Below are 27,889 nucleotides of genomic sequence, written 5' to 3'. Positions count from 1 at the left end.
CAGCCTGATCTGCTCACGAGCCTCAGTTTTCAAATCAAAGTTTATTAAAATGTCAAACAGACTTTACAGTTCCACACGGAAAGGGCCAGGCCTGGAGTAACAAAGGCAGTGAGGCTGCAGGGGAAGGCAGAGGTGGCACAGGAGGGACTGGCACAGCTGCCGGGGATCCAGCGGGGACAGAGCTGCGGGCCCGGCACGGCCAGCACGGGGACACAGCCGGGCTGGAGGGGCAGGGCATGACCCAAGCAGCTCTGGAGAACCAGGGTTTGGTTTTTAAAGCCCCATCAAGCCCCGAGGATCACCAAGGGCCCGGCTGGGGCCCTGACTCGGTGCAGCAGCAGCACCGCAGCTCCCGAGGGCTCAGGGGACTTTGTGCTCAGCTCTGTTCTCACATCACCAACTCCTCGTTTCCAGCCATCATCAGCAAGGAGCAGATGGAAGATTTAATACTCTCAAGTCCTTAACTGCCCCTTCTGCTAAAAATTAAATACTGGATTCATCTGAATAGTTGAGAAAGACACATAAATACAAAAGCAGGTACATAGTAAAAACCAGTAACTTCTCAAGCACACCGCCCAGGCCACCACTGGAGAGGGCCTGGTTCTCATCCAGCTTAGCACAGCCACGAGCTCCCATCCTCCTGCCCCTCAGAGAGCCAGCAGAGCTCTGGGTGCCATGGACGTGGCTGAAGTCCTTCCCTGGCTGGGTTCTTCCTGCTTTTCCACTCGGGAAGCAGCTCAAGGCACAGGGGTCACCGCTGGCTGCTCGAGATGGGGCCTGAACATCCTTCACCTGCAGAGGATCCTGCAGGGTTCAACCACGCTGATCCAACGGGGAGGAACCTGTGAGTACTCGGGGCTCCCTCAGCCTTTTCCTGGCACACAGGGGCAGCCAGAGCTCCAGGGAAATGCCTTCTGATGGGATTGCTCCATCTTTGTGCATATGCACACTGATTGCTGGAGATTAAGTCAAATGGACAGCACCGGATTACTCCTAAGACAAGCTTAACACAAAATACAACCTGCAATTCAATACATGAACAATGCACAGATCAGCACAGCCTGGGAAAGCACAGGGCCCTGGGTGTCCTCTGCCAGCAGCCACACCGAGGGAACAGTCAAAGCTCTGCTGCTGACCCTGGAGGAACAAAACCGGGTGAAATCCTGGAGAAACGAGCCCAGCCTGCCACGAAAGGAGAGGATATTCCAGCCTGGAGCTGCACTCTGAGCCAGGGCAGGCTGCTCCCATCCCTGTGAGCTCCACACCAAAGCTGCTTTAATCAGGTTCTAGGAGAAATCAAACAAAGGCTCCCTTAGGGCCCTGCTGCCTCCAGCAATCCCAGCCCAATCCCTGCTCCCGGGTCTTGGTGGCCACAGGAATGGGAATTCACCTCCACTGTAGCTGTGCCATGCAGGGCAGTGTGGGCAGAACTGCCCCGGGCTCAGCCCCAGCCCTGCCCAGGGCCCCAGGCTCTGCTGGGCTCCCGAGGGGACTCCAGAGCCCCCAGAGCTTCCGTGAATCAGGGAGCAGCAAACAAAGGGGGGAGAGGAAATTAATGCTGGACTGGAGATAATCTCCCCTTTATCTCACTGCACTGCTGGGCCAGCTCACATTTTCCACTGGAAGTCACTTAAGGGATGATGATGGGAGATTAACCAAAGTTTTTATGCATCATCTGAGTGCTGGGTTTCAAAAGGCCTCAATTAATAATGGTCAGCAATTAATGATCCTTTAGCAAGGGGCTGTAGCTCGGGTTCCCAGCGGAAATCCAGGCTGGCTGAGGAGGTGACTCCGTGTGCAAACTTCATATTAAAGTTGGGATTTATTCCCACTCGTGGCCTCTGGATCAGGCTGGGCTCCTGCTCACACCATCACCTGTAATCCCTCCCTCTGGGATTTCAGGTGTCATCCTGTGGTTAATGCAGGAGGCACCAGAGTTCCAGTTTCCTCTGTGATTATGAGGATAACAACAACATTTGCCACCAAAATAAGCAAATAAGACACTCATGGAGGAAACCTGGGGCCATTTTACAGAGCACATTTCCCCTTTCTCATTTAAACATCCAAAAGTCAAATATTTCTACAAAATTCAGGGTAATATTTTCTTTGCAGCTATGTATCTGAACCAATGCTGAACCAACCCACGGTGACAACAGACCTGCTTTGTAAATGGCCCCAAAAATCCTCTTTGATACAGATCTCTTTTGCCCCAGTCTGTGCAGGCAGAGGTGCAACTCAGATCAGACCCATGGCAAAACTTCACAAATCAAACACCCTAAAAGCCTCCAGTGCTGCTTTGCTGTGCTGCACAGAGCAGCTCCAGTCCAGAGGATATCCCAAAGTCCTGCGTCACCAGGAGCACGTCCACCACTCAGAGTCCTCCCTGCATTGCAGACGTTTGAACAAGCAATTCCTTCTTTCTGCAGCTCCCCAAACCATCCCTTCATCTGCAGCCAAGCAGCAGCAGCAGCTCTGGGGTCTGTTTGGGGCGCTGGGTCCCCTCAGCTCCAGGAGTGCTGGGGTCTGGCAGGGCAGGAGAGGCTGGCACAGTCTCGGAGGAAGGAGCAGTTGGCAAAGGAGCAGCACGGGAATTCCTGGTGGCTGTTTGATCCAGTCAGTTCCCCCAGTGGATCAGGGCATTCCCACAGAAGTTTGCAGGACTAAAGCTTTATCAAAACCATCCTCAAGTCCATCCCAGTCCGTCCTTCCCACAGCCACATCCAGCTTGTCTTTCGTAGATAAAAAACAAGGAAAAAAAAAAGATTTCCATAGGAAACTGATTATCACTTTCTCCCCTCCTCCTCTAATATTTTGGCACAAATGCATAAGATATTCACTGCAGATATAAAGAAACAGATAATTGGACAGCACTGACAAAGTTATGAGACTTATTTGGCAAATGTGAACCATAAAAACAAGTGCTAAGGGTTTTTTTCCAGTTGTGGAAGTTGTTTGCCACGACAGTTGCTGCAGGGATAAAAAATATTAAACAGTCTGGAGCATGTATGTTTAAAATGAACATTTTATAATACAAGTAAATACACACTCTCCCGATTTCTCCAGGCAAAAACACATCTTAGAGCATTTTCATCAGCTGGAACAGTTTCACACAGAGGGCTGGCTGTGTCTGAGATGTCCTGGCTGCTGCATGTGACAGCACGGGATCCCCCTGCAGGGCTGCTCCACAGCCAGGCCTGGACATTCCATCCCTGCTCCACCTGGACACGGAGCCCCTCAGGCTTTGGAGAGGCAGAGCCTGGCAGAACACAGCCCAGCCCCGCTGCAGGCACTGCAGACAGGCTGCAGAGAACTCAGCTTGAGCTGCTCCAGGCAGGGACAATTCCCCCTCTGGGAGCAGCTCCAGTCAAAAATCGCTGCAGCAACACCAGAAGGAGCCTCAAACTGGGCTTTTGCTCCCTGTGAGCCCAGGCTGATCCGTGAGGGCACCACCCCTGCGGCACCAGGCAAGGCTCTGCCTCCTTGCTGCTAGTCCAGTGTGGGATTCCTTCCTCTTCAGAACATTCCTGGGGGAATTCATTCTTTTGGGTGTTTGAAATGCCTCCTTCCCCCCTGCTGCTGCAGTGCCGGTGTGGATCAGGTGGGTGGTGAAGGGATGCATCAGCAGGAGCCATCCCAGAGTCCCACGGGGTCTGGCGTTCCCATCCTGGAGCCCCACGGGCTCTGGTGTTCCTGGGATGCTGCAGGAGCCTGGAGTTGTGTGAGGGAAGGGAAAGTTTCCTGGGAGCTGGGATGGCTCCTGTGCCACACACAGCCCGGAGCAGGTGAGCACTGCCTGCTCTCCACTGACACAACATCCAGCTCTTCATCCTCACCAGCTCCAGCTCCAAATTCCAACTGCAGCGGCCCCGGAGCAACCCCACCAAAGTGCCGACAGTTTCAGTGGAAGTGGCTTAAATGGGTATTTAAAAACAACAACAAAACAAAGAAAACCCACTTCTTTTTTGTGTTTGAAGAGGATTTTTTTCTCATCGCTTGAATAACTGGGGAGTTGTTTACTATGCCTTTGCTAAGGGTGTTCCAGAGTCTTTGTTCCCCACGGGCCCCCAGGAGGAGTTCCTTAGGAGACGCTGGAGCAGCGGATGCTGGGGGAGCCCATCTGTGTGAGGACCTTGTCCAGCCACTGCAAGGGCCCGTTGAGGTGCAGCTCGATCCAGCAGGGAGTGCTGGTCACAGTCTGCCTCCTGCCAGGGGAAGAGAACACGACACCAAGTCACAAACAGGAAAGGTCTCCCAGCTCCTGAGCTGCTTCCACAACCACCCCGGCCAAAGGAATGGCTCTCCTCTGGAACAGCCTCTGGCCTGCGCTGCTGATTGCTTTTAAAAACCCACCTTGTCCCTTCCTATTTGTTATGATCCCACAGGAGCAACTTGCTATTTACTGCTCCGATTCCTGGGAACAGGCAGCTGATTCCCAGAAGGGAAAGGAAGGCGTTGATCTAAGCAAACCCATTTTTCCTTTGCAGACCTTTCCTAGTTAGACAGCAAGGTCCGTGTTCACCAAATATGTTCAGTTTCCCTGTGCACAAGACAAGGATATTCACTTTTTACTGAACCCTTGGGTTCTAGGAGAATGTGGAAGTGCTGGGAAGAGCTCACCCCAAGCCCTGCAGATCCTTCCTGCGTCCATGGGCCCTGCTGGGCCAGAGCTCACCTGCTCTGACCTTCCCCTGCACAAATCCCCTCTGTCGCTCTCCCTGAGCCCAGGCCCCACGGGAATCTCCAGAAGGCAAGGCAGAGATGGGGAGGAAAAGAAGGAAAGGGAGCCCAAGACATGGAGCCAGGGGCTCTCCCTCCTCTGCTGAGGCATGGCCGGGCCAGCTGCTGTGGAGGAGGGAGATTACAAAGCAAGAGAAACAGCCTGGGAACAGCCTTGCTTTACACCCCCACTTCCCACAGAAGCTGTCCTTGGAATCTGGTGATGGGAGGAGAATCTGAAATCTGTGGGACCAGGGACAATGAGGGGTGAAAAGGGGACTCTGTGCTCGGGAGGCTGCCCTGAGCTCCCACCACCATCCCTGTCCCTGCCCACCACAGGCTGCTCATGGAATTGGCTTCTCCCCCCTCCCTGCACCAAATCCCTGGCACAGAGGAGCACTAAACACCCCCATGCAGACTGCCCAAGGGTGAACCAGGAATCAGGGAACGGCCTCTGGATGCTCCCCCAGGAACATCTCCACCCCTGCACCAGTGGAGAAGTCTGTGCAAGGAGAGGCAGGGTGGGAAGCAGCCCCAGAGCGAGCGCAGGCTCTCAGTGCCCCACGGGATCCCTGACTTTCCGTACGTCACGCTCGTCTGGAGCTCATTAGGCCTGGCTGGGAGCCAGCCCTGAGCTGCTCTGGCCCCAGCTCAGGACCATTGCAAAACAAAATGGACTCCAAACATCTGGAGAAATGAAGAAACTGGCAGAGCAACGCGCAGGGCTCAGGCTCAGCTGGTCCTGAGGCCTCTCCCCTCCTGCAGCAGAGCAGCCCCGGAATGGCGGCGACCCCACGGAGCTCCGAGTAAGGCCACGGCTTTGAAGGGTGCAGAGACAAATATTTCCACTCCACTCTGGGCTTAAATCCTCACCAGCTTTCCCTCTCAGAAAACAACAGCCATTTTCCACTCAACTTCATTTCCCCTGCTTGTACCATCCATCCCTGACTGCCCTCCCTTGGATGTTTGCTCACCAGTGAGGTGACAGAGCAAAACTATGTACCCCACAAAGAGACCAGACCAACCCATTCCCAAGAGCCACAACCCATCTGTGCTCCTGAACAGCCACAAAGGGGCTGATTCCCCTTTTTCCAACAGCACTGAAGCTCTGCAGGGCTCTCCCAGCTGAGGAGCAGCAGAGCCTGGGGTGATCCCCAAGCCATTCCCAAGAGCCACAACCCATCTGTGCTCCTGACAGGCTGACTGCCCCTTCCCAAAGAGCAGTGAGGCTCTGCAGGGCTCTCCCAGCCGGAGCTGAGGCTGGAGCAGCCCAGGCAGTCCCACCTGTACTCGGCGCCCCAGCCCTTGACGAAGCTCATGCGGATGGTGCACATGCGGGTCAGCTGGTACACGGCCTCGAAGCCCTGGTTCACCGACTGCGCCAGCAGCGCAGCGAACTCCTGGTTGTTAAAAATCTTCAGGTTACAGCCTGCGGGAAAGGACACAGCAAGGACAAAGAAGTTTGAGAAGTTTGGCTTTTTCAGAGGAACTCCAGGCTGCTTTCCCATGTGCTCAGAGCCAGGGACGGAGGCTGCCACATTTTCACGGGAAGGAGGAAAAGGGGAGAATTCTGAATGCTGGAGCCCCCCAGCAGATTGTGACTGAAGAGACCAGGCTTGGGAACCTCCTGTGGAACCTCCTCCTCTCTGATGGACACTACTTCCCTCCTATTGTAATTTCAAGCCAGCCTGTGACTGAGCACTCAACAGCAGAGATCCCTGCAGGCCTGGAGGGGACGAGTGCACAGGATGAAAACAGGAGCTCCCTGCGCTGGACTGACACTGAGTCTGCCACAGAAGCTCTGAAGTGAAACCACTCTGACACACCAGGAAGCAGATCTGAGGGTTAAAGAGGCTGACAGGACTGGTGGCAGGGCTGCTCCTGCTGAAATCCTCTCTCCAGTTTCACTATCTTGTGCAAACACCTTCCTTTTAAAACTGAAGTTTCTCCCCTGATGTTTAGCCCCAGCTAAACAACTGAGAACAATTTATTCAACTGTTCTTAGGGGGAAAAGGTGAAGTAGAATAACATCCTTCATAGTTCAGATAAATAAATAAATGCTCCACTCTTTTTAAAAGTGTTGCTACATTTGCGTTCTCCCAGATAACCATAAACAAGTTAAACTCTGAAACCAGGCACTCAGCTAAAGCTCATTTGGGATTACACATGGGCCAAGGCTGAAAAACAACCTTTGGAGTGGGATGTGTTGTGTTCTGTAAAATATCACTTGTGAGCCTCCTGTCCTGGGCTGGACTCGTCTGGCGTGGAGCAAAGGTGGGCACGGCAGCTGCAGGATGCACTGCCCACTTCTGGAAGCAGGGAAGAGCCCAGGGGCTGCAGGCTCAGGGAGCCTGAAGGGAAGGTTGCAGGTGAAAGTGTCAGGGCCAGGCTGAGCTCAGGGGAGCAGGAATAAACTCCAGCAGGATCCCAGTGCTGGATCCCAGCCCTGGGAGCACTTGGGAACAGGTCTCCCCATGGGGGAGAGCAGCAATGACTCGATCCTGTCAACAAGGCAATGCAGAAACTGCATCAAACCCAGCAAAGATTTGAAGAACAGGCGGCCAAAGACTGTGGCAAAAGTGGGGAGAGCTGGATCCAAAATCTGAGCCTGAGCTGGGTCTGAGCGGAAATGTGGGCTTTTCATGTCTGCAGATGTTGACTCCAGCCAGGGTGGACTCCTGTGATGTGGTGGAGAATTAAGTCATAATTTGCAGCACTGGCAGCTGCATCTGAGAAAGGAAACCCAAGAGGATGGGCCAGAGCTTGGAGCATATGGATCTCCTCTCAAAAGAAAAGAATTCAAATATTTCTAAACAAAGAAGTTCAGTTTTTAAATATATACAGGCTTTTCACTGTAAAAAAGTCAGCTTGTGTAAGCTTAGCTAAATAACCAAACTCCATTTCAAACAGCATCTCTTCTCTTACCAGCTTTTTGCATTTATGTAACAAAAAAGTATTTTCTTCCCAAATATATGAAATATATTTTCACATATATTTCATATACTTTCAGCAAAAACTTCAGAGTGTAACCAGAACAATGAAGTGTCTGCAAATGTGATCTCTTTAGAACAAACTAATTCACACAGAGGAAGGGATTTTACTAGAGACCAGAAAAAGGGAACAATTTAAATCTATTATGGGTGAATCGAAATTAAGAGAAATTTCTTACCATCACTTAGAGGCAGAAACAAAATTATCAACGTGTCTGTGAGATAATTACAGTACAACAACAGACTGATAAAACACTGACGGAACAAGTGGCAGACTGTGCTCTAAGTTGTGCTTAGATTCTGTTCTGTTGGATTAACGTAGTGCAACTATTAAACCTCCACAGCAGCTTCCTTCAGCAGTACCTCCATCCCTTAGGCTATAAAAATGCCCTGCTGGAATTGTCGAGTGGCTTCTAAAAGAGTAAAATAGATTTTCCAAAGAATTTGTGGACTCCCCTTCCCTGGAAGTGCTCCAGGCCAGGCTGGACGGGGCTTGGAGCCGCACAGGGTAGCGGCCGGTGTGGAAAGGGATGTTCCAACCCAACCCGAGGTATGATTTTACGGCAGCCTGGCGATGCCCTCAGCCAGCCCCGAGTGCCGAGGGGCAGAGCGGTGCCCGGCCGGTGCCCAGCCTTACCTGGGGGGATCTTGCAGACCGTGGCCGGGTGCCAGCCGTAGCGCTGGTTACAGTTCGGGGACTGCACGAAAATGGCGCTGTCGCTGAGGCACTCGGCGAACACCTCCCCGCCGATGTAGTACAGCCTCACGCCGCGGCCTGCGACACAGCCAGGGGTCAGCGGGGAGAACACCGGGAAAACAGATCTGGGATGGCTCCCTCAGCAGGGAAACACCGGGGAAAAACTGATCCTGGGGCTGGGATGGCTCCCTCAGCAGGGAAACACCGATCCTGGGGCTGGGATGGCTCCCTCAGCAGGGAAACACCAGGGAAAACTGACCCCAGGGCTGGGATGGCTCCCTGAGGGGAAAAACACCAGGGAAAACCGATCCTGGGGCTGGGATGGCTCCCTGAGGGGAAAAACACCGGGGAAAACCGATCCTGGGCCTGGGATGGCTCCCTGAGGGGGAAAACACCCGGGAAAACCGATCCTGGGGCTGGGATGGCTCCCTCAGCAGGGAAACACCGGGAAAAACTGACCCCGGGGCTGGGATGGCTCCCTGAGGGGGAAAACACCGGGGAAAAATCTGATCCTGGGCCTCCCTCAGCAGGGAAACACCAGGGAAAAACTGATCCTGGGGCTGAGATGGCTCCCTGAGGGGGAAAACACCGGGGAAAACCGACCCTGGGGCTGGGATGGCTCCCTCAGCAGGGAAACACCGGGGAAAACTGACCCCGGGGCTGGGATGGCTCCCTGAGGGGGAAAACACCCGGGGAAAACCGATCCTGGGGCTGGGATGGCTCCCTGAGGGGGAAAACACCCGGGAAACTGACCCCGGTGCCGGCATGGCTCCCTGAGGGGAAAAACACCGGGAAAATCGATCCTGGGGCTGGGATGGCTCCCTCAGCAGGGAAACACCGGGAAAAACCGATCCTGGGGCTGGGATGGCTCCCTCAGCAGGGAAACACCAGGAAAAACCGACCCTGGGGCTGGGATGGCTCCCTGAGGGGGAAAACACCGGGGAAACCGATCCTGGGGCTGGGATGGCTCCCTCAGGGGATATCACTGATGGGAACACCTGGAAAACTGCTCCAAGTGACTTTTAGCAAAACTGCAGAAATTTGGGATGTTCCACTCAGCACAAGTTTCACTGAAAACAAATTGGCTGGGACCTTGCAGGGAAAGTGGAAATTGAGATGACAATCAAGGAGTTCAGTTTCCATTTGTAAAAGGTCAGTCAGAAAATAAAACAGTGCAGGAGGGGAAAGGAACACACAAAATTATCCCTGACATTCCTCCAGATACACAGTGTGTGAAATAGTTTAAATTCTATGACATGCAGCAATTTTAGCGTTCCTTGGTGCATCTTTATATTACGATTATGTGAAAAAACACAATTGGCATTGCTGTATGGGGGATGAACCTGCTGCAATTCACAGATGTTCCCACCCAGGACTCTAAACCTGCTAAGTGAGAGGTTTTTGAGGAGGGGTTTTGTGGAGGCAGTTTTGAGGAGGTGTTTTTGTTGAGGAGTTTTTGAGGAGGGGTTTTTGAGGAGGGGTTTTAGAGGAAGGGGTTTTGTGGAGGGTTTTTTTGGAGGAGTTCTTGAGGAGGGGTTTTTGTGGAGGAGTTTTTTAAGAGGGATTTTTGAGCAGGGGTTTTTGAGGAGGCGTTTTTGAGGAGGGGTTTTTGAGGAGGGGTTTTTGAGGAGTAGTTTTGAGGAGGAGTTTTTGAGGAGAGGTTTTTGAGGAGGGGTTTTGAGGAGGGGTTTTTGAGGAGGGGTATTTGAGGAGGGAATTTTGTTGAGGGGTTTTTGTTGAGGGGTTTTTGTTGAGGGGTTTTTGAGGAGGGTTTTTGAGGAGGCGTTTTTGAGGAGGGTTTTTTGAGGAGGCATTTTGAGGAGCGTTTTTGAGGAGGCGTTTTTAAGGAAGAGTTTTTGCGGAGGGGTTTTTGAGGAGGGAATTTTGTTGAGGGGTTTTTTAAGAGGGGTTTTTGAGGAGGGTTTTTGAGGAGGCGTTTTTGAGGAGGGGTTTTTGGGGAGACGTTTTTGAGGAGCATTTTTGAGGAGGCGTTTTTAAGGAAGAGTTTTTGCAGAGGGGTTTTTGAGGAGGGGTTTTTGTGAAGGAGTTTTTGAGGAGGGGATTTTGAGGAGGCATTTTTGAGGAGGCGTTTTTGTGAAGGAGTTTTTGAGGAGGGGTTTTTGAGGAGGGGATTTTGAGGAGGCATTTTGAGGAGCGTTTTTGAGGAGCGTTATTGAGGAGGCGTTTTTAAGGAAGAGTTTTTGCGGAGGGGTTTTTGAGGAGGGGTTTTTGAGGAGGAGTTTTTGTGGAGGAGTTTTTGAGGAGGCATTTTGCGGAGGGGATTTTGAGGAGGCATTTTTGAGGAGGGGTTTTTGTGGGGTGTCCCCCTGCCCAGGGCCCGGAGGCAGAGGCGTTACCGATGTGCCGCCGGGTGAGCTCCACGGCCGCGTTCCTGTTGACGTTGGAGAGCAGCCCCAGGCAGAAGCGCTCCGAGTTGGAGGGGTCAGTGAAGCCATCCACGGTCATGGAGGGCTGCGAGGCGTGGAAGGTCTCCCCCACCCTCTGGTTGAGCTCGTAGTAGGATATGGAGCACCAGAAGGCCGGCTCGCAGTAGGTCACAGGCTGCAGGTCTGCACCACACAAAAGCCAAATCAGCCACAGCGAGGGAAAGGGGGATGAGAAAAAAAAAACCCAACTGGTTTGGAATATTGTTCTGCTTCATTCCTCAGGCTCACTTCAACCAAGGTTTCATTTTAATGGACCACAGGGAGGAGGTGACATCACCCCCGGAGCTTCTGGCACGTGGAGCAATCACGAATAGTCAAAGGTATTACTCACTTAGCAAGCGGGGTGTCACTGAGCAGCCTCACACTTGGGGGAAATTAAATAAATAAACTCAGCTTTACTATGAAATGTGGGATCACTTTTAGGCAGCCAGTTCCTTAAGGAGATAAAGAAAAAGAAGGAGCAGAAAATCTTGGAAAGCATAAAGCACAAACCTGCTGTCCATAGCACAGGTGTGCTGCACCATAAATCTGTGCACTTCCAACCAGTAAATCCAACTTTACTTCTCACTGACCCTGCTGTGACCTCTCTGGCACTGCTGAAACCAGTAGAGTCTGAAATATACCCCAAACTGCCTTTAACACTGGCATCAAAGTGATTTGGAAGAGTTCTCAAAGTAGCCAATAATCAGGAAAATCACTTTGGTTTCTGCTTTGTTATAAGCTTTGCTGACAGTAAATAAGGAATTGAATACAAATACATCTGGGAAACTCTGTAATCCTTAGCAAGCTTCAAAATCCATGAAATTTGGAGCTCATACCCATTCCCAGCTTCTTTTACCTGCCAATTCCTCACTCTTGAATATTATAGCTCAAAGCAAGCCCCTCTCTTGATAGATCATTTCACACATCCAGGAGTGACACAAGTTGACTGTCCCTGCCTTTTTCTCCTGCATGGCCCATTTGGTTCCACTGGAAATTGCCACAGCAAGGAAGTTTTTCCAGCAGCAGCTGTGGCCACCTCAGGACTGCTGTGGGTTGTGTAGCCCCAGCACAGTTTGGAGGGAGGCCCAGCAAACACCAGCTCTGCCCAGAGCCTCCCAAGGTGAGTCCACCCACCAAAGAAAACAGATCAGTTCCACATGACTGGGCTCTTACTCCACAGCAAGTGCTTTTCTAATCAAGAGGCTGCTCAGCTCCAGAAAAATCAGCTTGTGCTGATCCTTAAATAATATCCTCAGGTTGGTGTTATTCAATTATAAAAACACTGAAACCTCTCCATGGTTTTGTGGTCCTTCACTTCAGAAACCACCTCCACCTCGCTGGGGCTCAAGGGAACTGTGGATTCCTCACTGAAGGATGTACAGAAATTTTATTTCTGCCTAATCTGCAGCTTGAGGAAAGACATAAACCAACAAATCCTGATTTGAGGAAAAGCTTGTCTCTAAAAACTGCAACCAAGTTTTTAATGATGCTGCTTTCTCTTGTGATTTGTAGTTTTAAACTTCAGCTTAAGTTGCTGTGGGACGAGCAAGTTCTCTCTTGTGTTAGAGCTGTCCTAAATATTCATTTTCAATTTATGGCTTCAGTGTTTGGGGAAAAGGAAGAGAATGCAGCTCTGCTAAAGCCAAAGAACCCTGTGGGGGTACACAATCAATAAAACAGGATACATGAAACCCAGGCAAATCCTGCCTGAATCATCTCTGCACAATCTCAGCCTTGACTCACAAACAGCTCTGCTGTCAGAAGTGTCCTCTGGGTCCTGGGATGGTCCCAGTGCTGCAGCCTCCCTGCCAGATGAAAGTCCTGGGGAAAATCTGCTGCCTGCTCTGCTCCTTCCCTCTGCAGCCAGGGAAGGCTGGCTGTGCCCTGGGACAGGGACAGAGGGACGTGGATGTGACCAAGGGCCATGTGCTGGTTCCTCTGACAGCTCCTGCAGCAAGTCCTTCAGCAGAGCAATCCCTGACAATGGATTTCCTGTGCCCCAGGGCCAGCCCCTCGCAACAACAATGTGTGTGTGACCACAGGGCTGCTCCTCAGCCAGCCTCAACTCCCTGGCCCCGTTCCCAGTGCCCACAGAATGCTGGCAACGCTCCTTTAATTTTGTTTTTAGTATTTCCCTCAGTTCGTGTTTCAGCAATAGGGAAGAGATCCTTGGATATCTGCGACTTCCACTTAAAGCTTTTGTTTGACAACTGAAAACTTGACAACTGCAATTTGGAACCAGAACTCAAACACTTCCAACTCCAACACAAACTGAAAGGAGAATTTAAACAAAACATCCCAATATGTTACCTTGCAACGCTTGTGTGCCTGGGAATGGAAAGATGAAATTCCCTGAGCCCCTTCCATGCCACGTTTCAGCCTGACATGGAAAACCTGCCCTGCCCCTCGAGGTAACCCTGCCCCTGGTGTCACACTTGGTTTGCCTGGTGCTGCTTTACTGCCTCTGGAGCTCCCTGGAATATGGCCATGGGATTTAAGTCCAAAGTTCAGTTTACACAAAGTGAACTGTCTTAAGAGCTCCAGGTAGTTCTGCTCAAATAAACAAAGCAGTCCTGGGACATTGTTTTCTTCATGGCAAAGCCCCTGCTCTGCTCCAGAGCTGAGAAACTCCCTCCTTGCACACACTGCTGTGGGCTTTGGATTTCTGCTCCGTTTTCTCCACAGATACACACAGAAAGCCTCATTAGACTCCTACAGAGCAAAGTCCAGCCCTAGACAGTGGAGTTTGCTCACCCAGGAATTACAGGAGTGCTGCAGCAGCTCCTTCCTGGGCTGTGACCATCAGGCTGAAGGTCTGGTTTCCCTGAGAGCAGCTCCTTGCTGCAGATAAACCATTTACAACACTCATGTGATGACAATTTTGCCCTTGGACACTTTTAAGTGTGGCTCAGCTGCTCTTTCATTTATTATTTCGTAGCTTCCTCAAAGGCAAAAATTTACAATAAAATTAAAAGCAACAAGAAGTTCTTCATTTGTGGAAGCTCCTGCCTGAGAGCACTAAGTATGGTTTGCAAGAATTCAAAGCCTTTTTTAAATGCTGGTAAATTAAACTGCTTCACTGCTGTCTGCTCCTCGGACTACAAAGAGATTCCTTGTGCTTTACCAGCTTCACCTGCTCCTTTTTTTTGTCCCCAGACAGCACCTGGGACATCTGATGTGTTACCAACCAGTGTCCCTGTCAGGAAGGATATGGGGGTTCTGTTTCCCAGGAACTCCTTCCTGCCTTATGGAAAGGCAGATATCACTTGCCAGGTTGAGTTTGTTACATGGAATTGGCTTTTTATTTCTGGGTTGAAAAAACTGCAGGAAAAATTGAAAGAAAATCTCATCAGCTCCCAGGCAGCACACAGGGGAAAATGAAATAAAAATGTCTCAGTCATGCATTCTCTTCTTGGGCTGTAGCAGTTAAAGAAATAAAAGTTTTGTGTCACCATGGCAATATTAAAAAAAAAAGTGGGGGGGAAAAAAGAAATCCTCTGTTCAACAGCCCCAAGATATCAAAAAGTCAGCCAATGACTGACAAATTTTGGAGCAGTGTCAAAGTCCTGCGTGCCAGGATTAAAAGCATATGTAAACTTTATGGCCATGGTTATTCCAGAGTGGTCTCAAGTGGGCTCTGTCTGCTGCCTTAATGAACAGTTGGGGAGCTGATCCTGCAGCCAGGCAGAGCTGGGAGGGATTTTTATGGCACAGCAATTCCAAACAGGGCAGGAGCTCAGAGTGATGGAGACCAGCATGAAAATAAAGGGTGGAACTTTGAGATAACAGAGGTGCAGAAGAGCCACAAAAGCTCTCGTGGTGTCTCAGAGGCTCAGCTGCTCTCCCTTCTCCTCAGGGTTGCCCCGTTTGCTGTCACAGGTGTGGCAGGAGTCAGTGCCAGCCATGGTCTGACAGAGCCCTTGGGGCTGGAATGTGCTCCCTGTGCCCAGGATGGAGCTGGGGGGAAAACAACTCCAGCCTGCAGAGTGACTTGGGTTTGGGTGAGGAAAAGCAGCTGGTGGGAGCCAGATCAGTCCTGCCCTGCATCTGTGCTTTGTGCATCTCCCCCAGCAGCACCACCTCCTCTGCTGCTCCAGCAATGCTGCCCATGACCTCGCCATCCCCTGGCATTCCTGCACATTCCCTGGTCTCCAACCCCACACCAACCAACCTCCTCCACTTCTCTCTGCTCAGACCATGCTCAGTCTCACAAAATCACAGAATTCCAGGAAGGGTTGGATTAAAAGGGACTTTAAATCTCACCCAGTTCCACCTCCTGCCTTGTCCAGGAACACGTTCCCCTGTCCCAGGGTACTCCAGCCTGGCCTTGGATACAACCAGGGATGCAGGGGCAGCCACAGCTCCTCTGGGAATTCCATCCCAGCCCCTCCCCAGCCTCCCAGGGAACAATTCCCTGCTTACATCCAATCCAAAGCTGCCCTCTGGCACATTCAAACCATTGGAATATTTCAAGAAGTGCAGAAACTCAACAGCATCATTCAAATGTCACCCTCTTGACTGTAATTACAGATCCCAAAATCATGTGCTTACCCAGGTTGTTGTGTGCTGGAGACATGGGGTTTGGTGATAGGTTTGGAGAACCTGAAAATCAAGGTGGGGTAATTATTGCTATGGAATCTGCACCAGGAAAAACATTCACAGGATCTGCAGTGCTGCCCAGGCTTGTTGGAGGACAGCCCACTGCTCACTGCAGGCTCATTTCTGACACTGCAGCTTCTCTGATGGTCACTGCTCCTGACAGGAGCTTTCAGATACCAACTTGCTGCCCCTTCACTGGAGTTTAACTCATTAATTCTCCAGACTGAGCAGCACTTGGCTGTTTTGCTTTCAGGTGTCATCCTGACAGACCCAGTTAGTGGGCATTAAAGAGCTTGGGTGTACACTGCCAGACAAAATAAAATAAAACCGTAACACTTTATATCCCAAATCCTGCTGGGTTTGGGACAATGGAGTATTGGATCAGGTTACAGAGCTCTGACCCAAAAGCTGTCAGAATTTTATCCTCAATCATGTACATTTGCTACAAGTTCTGGGCCTGTATTTTCAATATCTGCACTTGGATGTCCCATGGATGCAGACAGGTGGTGCAGCCCATTCTTATTTTTCCTTTCACACTGTTCTGAGCTGGTTTCTATTTGTTTTTCTATAACAAGGGAAGTCCATGACATCTGAACATTAATATGGATTATTTGAACACAATATGTGGATTATTTGAACAGAAATTAGGTACCCTCATTCCAAACCTGGCCACTTCTTTTTGTGGCAATGAAAGAAAACCTGACCATTCAACTTCCTTTGGGATACAGCCACTAAATTAAAACCCTAAAGGTGACTCACCTGCATCCATGCTGGGGTTCATCTGGTGGTCACTGGTTTCACCATCCTCACTCAGATAGCCTGGAGGAGGCGTCTCTGGAGGCACAAAACCATCACACTGTCAGTGCAACTCAAAAGTCTACATTTTAGGCACAAAAAACATTCATTTTGTCATTCACAAGGAGCTCAAATTCTTTTTTATTACTTTTCTTTCCCAAGCTGCTGGAGGGAGGAGCCAGCACAGCCAGGGTGATATCCATATTTGTGAATAACAGAGGAGGGGGAAAACAAAAAAATCCGGATTTTCAGTCCCATGAAACTTTAAGCCACGGAGGCAGTTTTCTGTCCACATATTTTTCCTCTCCTGGAGTGCAGCTGCATAACTTGTCCATGCAAATAAGGTGTAAATTGCTTGTAAAATAGATACATAAATAGAAGAGCTGAATTCCATCAGAATTTGGAGAGTTTTACTCAAAATGGCTGAATTCCATTCAAATCTCAACCCGGTAAGGGAACATCCAGTTTAGATTTCACAATAAACTGAGGTTGTACCACTAAATGCAGAGGTGAGTTAAAACCCAAACAAAACAAAGCCCCAAACATGCTGAGTGCCCACATTTACAATTCCCAGCTATTTCTGCACTCTGCAGCTCCAGAGGAAGGCTGGGAAGGAAGATCCCCAGTTTGGGATGCCCAGGCAGGATTCCCTGCGCTCTCTGACCCTTCCCTCTGCTCCCTGGATGGAAGACACAAGGTACCTGGAATGTAGTTGCTCTGGGGCTCGATACCTGCAGGGAAGTTAGTGTTCTCTGGGATGGAGTGGCTGTAGTCATCCAGGGGCGGGAATTCGGCCGGAATCTCCGTGTGCCGAGGCACCAGCACCGGAGGCAGCACTGGGGAGGGAGAACAGGCAACAGCCATGGAATGAAGGGAGTGAAACAGCAGGAAACAAGCAGAAACCAGTTTGGAGTAACAGCTTTAAAGACAGGGGCTCGTTAAGGGACAGGATTTGAAGTTTGCCTCTGGAATAACAGCAGCAGGTGAGGATGCTGTTTGTTCCCAGCTGGGAATGGGATAGGGCTTATCTGAGCACATCTGGTCTCTCTGCCCCCTTTCAGCTCTGCTTGAAACACCATTTAAGAGAGGGTGCACCCCATGGTTCCCAAGGAATGAGTTTCCCATAGGATGGAGCAGGCAGGTGGGATTAGCATAAACATCCTGCCTGGCTCTGCAGATCTGTGCTGACACGCAGCACAAGCTCCTGCAGCTCCAGATCAAAGTCTCTTCCAGAGGCAGGAGGAGACTCCAGAACAGGAAGCTGGGAGCTGTTCTTAGACCCAGCTCAGCAGTTAATCCTTAATTTAACCCCAGCAGTGAGGGATGCACAGAACACAGCTATGGTTCCTTGTGTGAGTTATGTGCACACAGTGCACACTGGGAACCTGCTCACTTGGATTTCATCAATTCCCAACGATATTTTCCCCCTGAGTGCAGGTTCATAAATTATCCTGCTCCACAGAGTAAGGGATTATCACCAACAACAGACCCACTGTGCCTGGGAATGCCCTCAGAGATGCCTCCTGCTGCAGGAGAGACTGAGCAGGGATCTCCTAGGAATGCCACTGGAGATGTCTCCTACTTCAGGAGAGGCTGGGGATGGCAGGGATCTCCTGGGAATGCCCTTGGAGATGTCTCCTACTCCAGGAGAGGCTGGGGATGGCAGGGATCTCCTGGGAATGCCACTGGAGATGTCTCCTGCTGCAGGAGAGGCAGGGGAGGGCAGGGCTGTGGTGGTACCTGGGGTCTCCACTCTCTGGTAGTGGTAGGGGTTGACACAGACTTCGTCCTTCTTCATGTTGAAGGCGAACTCGCACATCTCCATGGCGCGCAGCTCGTGGTGGCTGTGCAGGTCGGGCCAGCGCCACAGGCGGCAGTAGATGACGTGGGGGAGCCCCTTCCTGTGGGACACCTGCAGCCGCCCATCCAGGGACCTGCAGAGGAGCACAGAGAGGTGCTGAGCCCGGGGTTAACAGCACAGGGCTGGTTCTAGCCCGGCATGGTCACCAACCAACGCCTGGCATGGTCAGCAACCAACACTTGGCATGGTCACCAAAATCCAGCACGGTCAGCAACAAACACCTGGCATGGTCACCAGCACTCAACATGGTCACCAACCAACACCTGGCACTGTCACCAACCAACACCCAGCACAGTCACCAACACACATCCAGCATGGTCACCAACCAACACCTGGCATGGTCACTAATGCCCAGCACAGTCACCAACACCTGGCACGGTCACCAACACCCAGTGCTCCCAGGGAGCTGCTGGTGCCCATCCTCAGGGCAAGGATTTCCCTCCAAAAGCAGTAAAATCCTGGAATCCCAGCCTGGTTTGGGTTGGAAGGGATCTTAAATCCCATCCAGTGCCACCCCTGCCATGGCAGGGACACTGCCACTGTCCCAGCTGCTCCAAGCTCCAGTGTCCAGCCTGGTCTTGGGCACTGCCAGGGATGCTCTGGCAATTCCAGCCCAGCCCCTCCCAGGGAACAATTCCTTCTCACTATCCCACCTAACCCCACCCTCTTTCAGTCTGAAGCCATTCCCTGTGTCCTGTCCTCCATCCCTTGTCCCAAGTCCCTCCCCAGCTCTCCTGGAGCACCTTTAGGCACTGGATGAATTATCCTCAACAAATATTTCATGCAACAGCTCTGCTCTGGATTTACTCTTGGATATCTGGATTTTCAAAATGTTTCTTTACTATTTTATGGTTGATTAGGAGGCAGAGACAAAAGCTACAGCCAGTAAGAACATGACAATTCAGTGATACTCAAAACACTGACATGTCCTAAGCAAGCAGGGTTTGCACAGCTCTCAGCCATCTCTGCTGTGCTTAGAAAGGTGTTACATCTTAAAATGTGTGTTAATAAACCTGGACTTTTAAAACACAGATGAATTTTCATTGTGACAAAATCAATATAGATATCATTTATGCACATTTATCAGTAGATAAATGTCTATATAAAGTTCGGGAACCTTACAAACAACCAAGACTTCCAGCTTCATTTTCCAAGTTGCAGCTTGAAGGCAAATAAAGAGGTTTTTTTACAGCATTGCTTATTTTTATTTTTACATCTACCCTGTGTCTCCTCCAGCTCATTTTTCACCTAATCCCATCCCCAACTCATAACAGCCTCTTCCTAGCAAACCTTCCCAGGAAGCAGGACAAGAGCTTTCAACTGCTCTGCAGCAGAGGAAAAAGCTGGAGCAGGGTCTCCTCCATCCTGGATGGATGGGAGCTGCCCCCAGGCACTTCCTTTGAAGTCTAGCCCTTCATTTCCCTTGCCTTTCCTAATGACCCAAATGAACCACTTCAGGGCTTTGCTGAAATGAAATATTTCTCTTTTTTAATTTGTCAAGGAGACAGAAAAATTAAGAAAATTGAAATTTTACTCGGAATTATTTCCCCTGGTTCTTTGTGTTGGCAGCTGAGTTAGAAAAACGAAATGAACCCAAAGCAAAACACAGGAACAATTATCCCAAAGAGGCTGGGCTCATCTTGGCTGCCCTAAGAGAGTTTTCCCAAAAGCTCCTCTGGCAGAGCTCAGTACCACACACACCTTTGCAAACACTGCTACAACAACAAGGAAGGCAAAACACAACTGATTCCAGCCAAAATTGGGGAATATCCCCAGTGGCAAGACCTGAGCTCCTGGGCAAGCTGGGAATTCTAATTCTGGTATTGATTTCACTGGAGCCAAGACTTCAGTGATGTGACCTCAGAACTAATCAGGTTAGAAAAGCTTTTTAAAAATACATATGAAAATATTCACTGAATAGAGAAGGAATAAACCAGGAGTGCTTCTCCATCCCCCTCACCTTTGCCTGCTTGGCAGCATTTCTTGCATCCAAGTGAGGAGAAAAGAGAAAAAAGAAGACTCAGAGAGAATATTCCGAGTATCCCAGCTGTGGGAAGTGTTACTCCTGCTCCCAGTCTCCAGCAACACATGGACCCTGAGCAGCTGAGGTGGGGCAGGATTGCTTTGGAAATTACTGATTTTTTAAAAAATTATTTTTCCCTAAAAAAACAGCGTAATTTCTACTTTGTCAGCCAAGTATTCCAACACTGCATGGAGTCCTAGAGAACCAAAACCCCTCGGGCTGAGCACCTTTAGGATGGATCCATCCTTAAAAGCCATTTCCTAGGAAAATTTACCACACCAAGCTGCCTCTCCAAGGCCAAAAGCTGCTCAAAGAGCAAAGGGCAATGGTGAGGATTTAATGGCAAAAGCAGGGAGGGGAGGGAAAAAAATGACAGCAACATTGAGGCTTTATTTTTAAACAATCTGTCTGAATTAGGCAGGAGAACATTGCACAACCTGAATTTGATTTCCAGGCCTGATTGGGGTTTTTTTTTGCTGCCTGTTTGGGGTTTGTTGTTGTTGGGGTTTTTCTGTTGGGTTTGTTTTGTGGTTGCTTTTTTTAACTGTATTTAATTTTTAAGAACCTGGATTGTGAAAGACAGAAAACCCACCCCATGTTCTGAAAGATTTTGGTTATTTTATTTGTTCCTCTTTGTGCATTTTGCAGCTATCTTTAGATGGATACTGAAACTCTTCCTTGCACCCATTCTCCTGATTTAAAAGCAAAGATGAAATCAGGGGTGCAAATTAAGGAAAATGATCTAAGCAATCAAATAGTTTTGCCCAGGTTGGAAAAATTCAGATTTCCTCCATTAGAGATCCAATCCCTTCCCTTCCCCATCAGTTTTATATCCCTGTCATTAATCTTGCAAGAGATCAAAATGTCTGAAAAACTCAAGTATGCAGTAACATCAGTGTGTGCAAAAAGGGAAAAAAAAGAAGAAAAAATGCAATTATTCACTTTAAAAACCACGAGCAGGAGTTGGTTTTTAAACCCATGAGTAATAAGTTGCCTGTTGCTCTAAAATTCACCAAGAACTGTGGCCACGGGCTGTTATTTTTCTCCTGAACACAGAACATGGTAAGTGGTTCCTTACTGGCCATGCATCTGGGCTGCAGCAGGGAAATTTAGGAATTATTTTTGTAGCAGAATCTGGCTGCTGTGCACAGAGCTCTGTAATATCCACAGGACTTCACTGAGCACTTGGATAAAATCTCAACTTTCCCTCAACAGCAGCCAAATCAACAAGAGGGAATAAAAAAATGACCCACACAGCACATTTGTAACTCCAAAGCTGATCCTTTGCCATCTCTTTCCCCTCAATTTGCTCAGCATCGCTGAATTTTCCAATTTCTGGGGCACTTTTAACAGTGCTGTCATTCAAGGTCTGCAAAAAGAAGTTCCCTGTGTCAAACTGAGGTTTGCAATGTGCTGCCAGAGAGGAAACTAATAATTAACACTCCTGTTTAAAATTTATAGAAGATTAAAACTATTAATAAATGTGTAATTTTCAACATATGTCTATGGAGAGGAAAGTTTTTACAACCTCGAAATGAATGGAGTTAAAGGATTTTCCCAAAGCAAAAGAAAAGTTTGTTGCAGAGCAAGACCAGGAGAGAAGAATTAATTTCTCCCTCAATACTCTCAATAATCACCCCTATTTTGTGCTGGTAACTCTCATCTTTTTTTTTCCTTCCCACTAAAATCCTCTTTTGGATTTGGAGGGAAACCACACATCCTTTACAAAACAACCCACAGCATCAGGTAAAGAGAAATTCATGTTTCCTTCTGGTGCTGCAGAATTCCTCTGCTCAAATCTCATTTGTTCAGGGTTTGCAGATGAGCTGATAACAGCAAAAATTATCAGTATTTCTTGTGTAAATGGTTTTTTACCTGCCCATTTCCATCCCAGTCTTTGCAGCCTCCCCTTCCCCCTCTGCAGAGCTGCAGAAGTCCAGCCCTGGGAGTTGATGTCAGGATCAGATTATGACAGCATGAGTCATTTATTAATATTCCAGTAAGCTCTTTAGCAGGTGCCTTGAGACCGTATTTTTCAGAGTCTAATTTAACATTCAGACATAAGTACATTTTATTGGTTTACCATAAACTCTCTGCCCATTGTTGCTGCTCCACAGAGCCTTGTCCCCCTTCCTCTCTCAGTTTAATTCAGATTTCTTTAAAGCTACGGAGAGATCTCATTTTCTCATCTATCATCAACTATTTTTTCTCCTGTATTTTTTACAGATCTCTGTTATTACCACCCCTTCCCTTTCTGCCCCAGCTACAGGATATTGGTTGGTGGCTACCAAACTCAGCTCCCTCTCCTCTATTTTTAGCCATTTTGTAATTTTATGCCACTCCATTTCTTCCAGCTCCTCCTCTTCCTGATAGCCAGGAGCACAGAAAACAAATAAGATACCCCAGAGACCCAAGCACACATCCTCCTACCCCAGAAAAGACAGAATATATCCTAATGCTTAATTAAGGCTTAATCAAAAACCCACATTCTAATATACATTCCAATGTTTCTTCCTTTTCTCCATAGAAAATAAGGGGTGCAAGTGGAATTTGAGGCTGTGTTTCTGAAGGTATTGCATCCCTGGTACCTCTAAATGTGAAACCCACTTTTTCTAAGCACTCCTGGTACTTTTATTTATTTCAGCAAAGTTTATTGGCCCAAATCTGTGTCAGACTCATTGAAATTTATTTGTGCTTGAGCCTTAAGGGTGCAGGGAGTGGACACAGGAGAGGTTTCTGAACGTGCCTTTTTGAGAAGTCATTTATCAGAGCTCGTCATTCCTTCCCAGAATCCCGTATTCAGCTCCAGAGCTGAAATCCAAAACCCAACACACTTTCATCCAAGCAAAGCAGCCACTTCCCCTCTCCCAGGAGACTCCAGGAATCCTGATGGGGCCGTGGGCTTGATGGGCAGGGCACTTCCAAGGAGGAGAAAAGGGATGGATGGAAATGCCAAGGAAATTCAGATCATCTTCTATAGCCCAGAGTGCATCCGAAACAAAAGCATTTCAAGGGAGACTGGATTAATGGAGCACGTGGCAATCAAAAAGAAGAAAAAGGCAAAAAAAGCTGCTGTAAAACTCAGTTATTGTGTCAGCCTCCATGGTACGTACACTGATTTACAAGTAATATCCAGTTTCTATGTGCATCTTCTTGATGCTCCAGGGGGAAAAAACGCTCCTATTTTCACTGAAATCAAGATAGTTCTGCAAATCAGCATCAGTTGTTGATATAACCCAGATAAACCAGAGCAAGAGAACCCAGGAAAGAAAGGAAAAAGAAACTCATGTGCTGCACAGTGCTTGGACAGAAGCCTCACACCAAGAACTGCTGCCCCAAATATGTGTGTGCTAACAAAAGCAAAAGGAGTTATCCAAGGGAGGGTGGAAAAATGACAGTTTTAAGACCTTGGCCTCCCCTTCACAATATATACAATTCCCAGTGCCTTCAACAGAACCTTCATATAAATACCAGAGTCGGAACTGGCTCCTCAGACAAATGTTTGTGCATTCTATCAAGTTGGGACAAAGCCAGCATTTCTTATGGAAACATTTCTGGTGGTCCTGGACAAAGAACATGTTTACTTTATAGCAGATATAGCTAAAAATACATTGTGCTCCAGCCTCCAATTATCTTGTTTGGAATAGTTTGAGGCTACTCGAGGCTCGTTGCTGTTATTTTCTTTATTATACAGTGAAAACGTTGCTGCTTTTCCTGTAATTTGAAAAGCAGCTATTTGCAGGTTTGCCCATCTGCGTTTGGACCTCCCCCGCACGGATAATGAGATCCAGGGTGAAATTTTCCAGAGTGCCCATCTCCCGTTTTCAAAAGCAACTTAAGGCAGAGATCAGTGCTCTGCCGGAATTACAGAGGGTTTTTAAGTCTTCCCTTAATCCCACTGGATCTGTGTTCTGCTGCTTTTCAAGCTGGGTTAGCAGCCACTCACACATGTAATTATTTGCACAACGAGTAGCAATTAACAGCACGCCACAAACAAGGGGACCTGGTCCCACAGACTTCCTCCAGCCTCCATCCCAGGGATGTCCTTTGGGATCCATCCCACACCTGAGGGGACCTGGTCTCCTTGAAATAAACCCCAGCTTGCTTACAGAAATCTTTCTGGGTTCCTTACAGCCCTTTTCCCCAGGAATTCTTTACCCAGCTCTGTATTCCAAAGGAGCATTCCCAGCTCCAGTGAATCACTTGTGGGTGAATCACTTCCCATGTGCTTCATCCCAGAGCAATTCCCACAGGCTTCCCCCAGAGCGACCCCAACAAATCCCAGAGTTTCCAGCAGGATTCCCAGCAGGACTGGACACAAGGTGTGTGCTGAGGTGAACAGGCTCTGTTCATTTTACAACTCTGAGCAGCCCCGTTGTGAGCCACCAGCCATGCAGGAGCAATCCAGCCCCAAAACCAGCCCCAAAAAATGGGATGTCTTTGGGGAGTGCTGCAGGTTTCAGATGGAGCTGCTCATTAAAAGCTCACACGAGTTAATATTGAACAGTCCCTCTGTTGGTAACTGCCAGTGAAATCAGTGTTGGCTGTGTTTGGAGGAAGCATTTTGGAAACTCCTCTGTCTCATAATCAGCTTTTACAACACCTCTGAGGAGGCTGAGGGCAGACAGGAGGTGCTGCTGTTTTTTGGGGTTATTATTCTGACCTATTCTTACAATAAGAAAAAAGGGTTCTCTGGACCAGAGAGGTGGAAGAAGCTTCAGCTGAAATATTTTTTTCCCCCACCACCTCAAACTCTCAGCAGCAAAAAGGAAGCTGTGTATGGGGCCTACCTGAAAGGTTCCTTTCTTCCTGTGCCTCTCCAGAGCAGGGGCAAGGGCTGTTTTCACTCGCAGCAGAAGTCACTCCCTCAGCCACCTCCTCCAGCCAAGATAATTATCTGATTCATGGAAGCCAAATTCTGCCTCCCTAAATTACAGATTATGTTTAAAAAAACCTGAAAAACTTCGAGAAAAGGAGGGGGATAAATATCTTATCTTCCCCATGCTGCAAGACACGAGGAATTCTCTGCTTGCCTAAAATGCGATTTTTCCACATTTGCTGCTGTCTGGATGCCCCATTTCCCTCTGTCCTTCACTCTTCCCTGCCCTGGTGCTCCTGGGTGTGTAATTCCAAAGCTGAGCTCTGACTAATGCAGGATGTGTGGGAGAGCAGCTCCATGAATAAGAGCTCTCCAAAGCACCAGGATCATGCTAAGTCACTCTTCCAGGATCACACTAAGTCACTCTTATCACCCAAACAGGATCTCCAGCGTGTGCGTGCACAGGGACCTTCCTGTCAGGGTTTCATCACTGCTATTGCTCCGTGGAAATCCAGCAGGAAAAAGCAAGTGGCTAAAATCAACATAAACAAATACCTTATTTTCATGTAAATGTCAGTAGTAATAAAAGCCTGAGGCAAGAAGTGATTAAAGAACAGTCCAGAAAAAAAACCAGCATGAAAACAAGTCACCTTTCAACCACCACAGGACGCAGAACTGTTCCCAAATGAGATGTTTTTCAAAAGTTTTCCATGAGGTGTCCATTACGAACAGCTGAAAATATCAACTGCATCCAAACTCACATTTAAGGAACAGAGAGCCATTTCAGGTACCTTTCCTGTAGCCAGCTCCCCCTTCCCCCCCTCCAAACTCCAAAGAATATTTGATATTCATGTCCTGAGAACCTCACTGGATAAATGCTTAAACATTGAGCTTAAACCAGATCTGGAGCTTGCCAAGGAGAGGGAATGAGGAGGGAAGCAGACTTACAGGTAAATATTAGTTTGTACTTGAAAAAGCCAGAGCACATTTTGAAGCTGCTTTTGATTTTCAAGCCAACCTCTGTCAACCACTGGAAGGCCGAGGTGACACAGGGGGACAAGCACCTGGCAGCTGCTCTGGGGGGACAGTGACACAGGAAGGCAAATGATGGAAAACAGCCAGCAGAATTCCAGAAAGAAGGGATGTTTTCCTTCCTCATTTCCTTTCTGGCCCCTCTTGGCTGGTGCCAGGCACACAGAGGTGGGCTGGGCTGTGCAGGGGCTTCTGGCACTGCCCTGAGGGGCAGGGAATGCTGTTTGGGAATGCTGTTTGGGAATGCTGTTTGGGAATGCTCTCCTCCTCTCTGCCCCACACAGCCCTCACACCTTCCTGGGCAGTAATGCCAGAGATAAACTCTGCAAGTTCTTTGGAGAGATCCCTCCTGATCTGACTGGGAATCCAGAGAAGACAAAACAATTCCCAGTTCTTCCAAATCCTCCCGTGTTTTCAGCATTCTGCAAGTGCACAAATAGGTTTGTCCATCTCTGTGGTGCAGCCAGGATGAGAGGGACACCAAAGCCCTGCGTGACAGCCAACACCAACATGCCAGCACTCTGATGGCACCATGAGACCACCGCCCTCACTCCAAATCAAAGCTCTGGGGGCACTTGTGAGCAAGCCATAATCACTGTGCAGATGAAATGCAGGCAGGAGAGGCAGAACACCACCCAGCTCCTCTAAACCAACACGATGAGGCACACAGGGGTAAGGCTCAATTATGGCCTTTTTCTGTCTCCTCTGGAGCAGCAAAATGCACTTGCTGGGTGCCTGGGTCAGCAGTGACTCAGAGGACGGAGGGCTTTCCATTGAATCATCCACACGGCTTTAAGCACCCTCCAGCTCCTGTCGGTGGGAGATGTCTCACTACCTACACCTTCCCTAAATACTGCCTGGGCTGTCCAGGGCAGGAGAGTGAGGGACACAGCCCAGACCAACGATGCAAAAGAGCTCTGGGAATACCTGGATGCTCAAAAAGGAATAATGAGCAAACACACTACACAAAGATAGGGAAACAATGGGATAAGTCACAAATATTTGACTTCACAAGTCAAGACAGTTTTCTTTCCCCTCCCCTCGTGACTAAGCCTTTGGTCCACACACCCACTCCATCCTCAAAAAAACAACTCCGTGAAACAAATGTGATTGCTCTAAAACACACAGAGGCAGTGACCAAGCACCCTCCCCCTCACAGCACTCAGCCTATTTACTAAGAGTCTGCTCTGTTTGAAACAGGATCCACCTCCCCCTCTCAATGAGACATTAAACACCAGCAAGTCCAACCCCTCCTCACTTTCCTTATCCCATTCCCAAACCTCCAGCTCTGCAGACAACTTCCTTCTCCCAGATCAACTTGCTGCAATCACTCCTAGCTGCTGCCAGGGGAAGGACACTGCAGTGTCCTGCGTGCCAGATGATCCCAAACCAGCACTCAACCCGTGCCAGGGGCTGTGCCAGGGGCTCTGCCCCAGAGGACAGCACTGGCAGCTCCATGCTCTGCATCCAACACCCTGAGCTCAAGCTCTGTGCCGGGCCTTAACGGGTTAAACTGCCAGAGGGGAGAATTGGATTTGAATAAGGAAAGAATTCCTGCCTGTGAGGGTGGGGAGGCCCTGGCACAGGTGCCCAGAGAAGGTGGGGCTGTCCCTGGATCCCTGGAATGTCCCAGGCCAGGCTGGACAGGGCTGGGAGCAGCCTGGGATGGTGGAAGGTGTCCCTGCCATGGCAGGGGGGGAATGGGGTGGGATTTAAGGTCCCTTCCCACCCAAACCTTTCTGTTTTTCTCTGATTCTGCAGCTCACCTGTCCTGTGTCTCTCTGTGCTGCCCCAGCAGTGCAGGGGAATGGCAAAGGCACTGCCTGCACCTGCAGCCAGAAACATCAGGTTCAGCCCATCCAGGCACAGACTCACTGCATCAAACTTCACCCCAGAAACTACTCACCATCCACACCACTGCTCCAGAC

The 27,889-nt window shown here is 49.2% G+C and overlaps 1 protein-coding gene across 1 annotated transcript; it reads right to left on the bottom strand.

Moving 5' to 3' along the window:
* Positions 1–22: 22 nt before the first annotated feature.
* Positions 23–27,889, bottom strand: LOC140684766 (mothers against decapentaplegic homolog 3-like). The gene is made up of 9 exons (XM_072933797.1): positions 27,868–27,889; positions 17,967–18,160; positions 16,928–17,062; positions 16,191–16,265; positions 15,384–15,434; positions 10,761–10,973; positions 8,344–8,481; positions 6,001–6,145; positions 23–4,202 (listed from the first exon to the last, which is right to left on the bottom strand). The coding sequence occupies exons 2-9, from the start codon at positions 18,049–18,051 to the stop codon at positions 4,079–4,081; spliced, it is 966 nt and encodes a 321-aa protein (XP_072789898.1). The 5' UTR covers positions 18,052–18,160; positions 27,868–27,889; the 3' UTR covers positions 23–4,078.

This window comes from Taeniopygia guttata, chromosome 10 (genome assembly GCF_048771995.1).
Source record: "Taeniopygia guttata chromosome 10, bTaeGut7.mat, whole genome shotgun sequence".
Taxonomy (NCBI): domain Eukaryota; kingdom Metazoa; phylum Chordata; class Aves; order Passeriformes; family Estrildidae; genus Taeniopygia; species Taeniopygia guttata.
This window is presented reverse-complemented; position numbering and strand designations above follow the sequence as displayed.

What these genes read in the sequence shown, in the direction of transcription:
- LOC140684766 (XM_072933797.1), bottom strand. Translation starts at nt 18,051, where the DNA reads ATGGAGATGTGCGAGTTCGCCTTCAACATGAAGAAGGACGAAGTCTGT. An exon ending in CCAGAGAGTGGAGACCCCAG is followed by an intron (nt 17,063 to 17,966) that starts GTACCACCACAG and finishes CTCCCTCCCCAG; the next exon opens with TGCTGCCTCCGGTGCTGGTG. An exon ending in GCTCACCCGGCGGCACATCG is followed by an intron (nt 8,482 to 10,760) that starts GTAACGCCTCTG and finishes GCTGTGTCGCAG; the next exon opens with GCCGCGGCGTGAGGCTGTAC.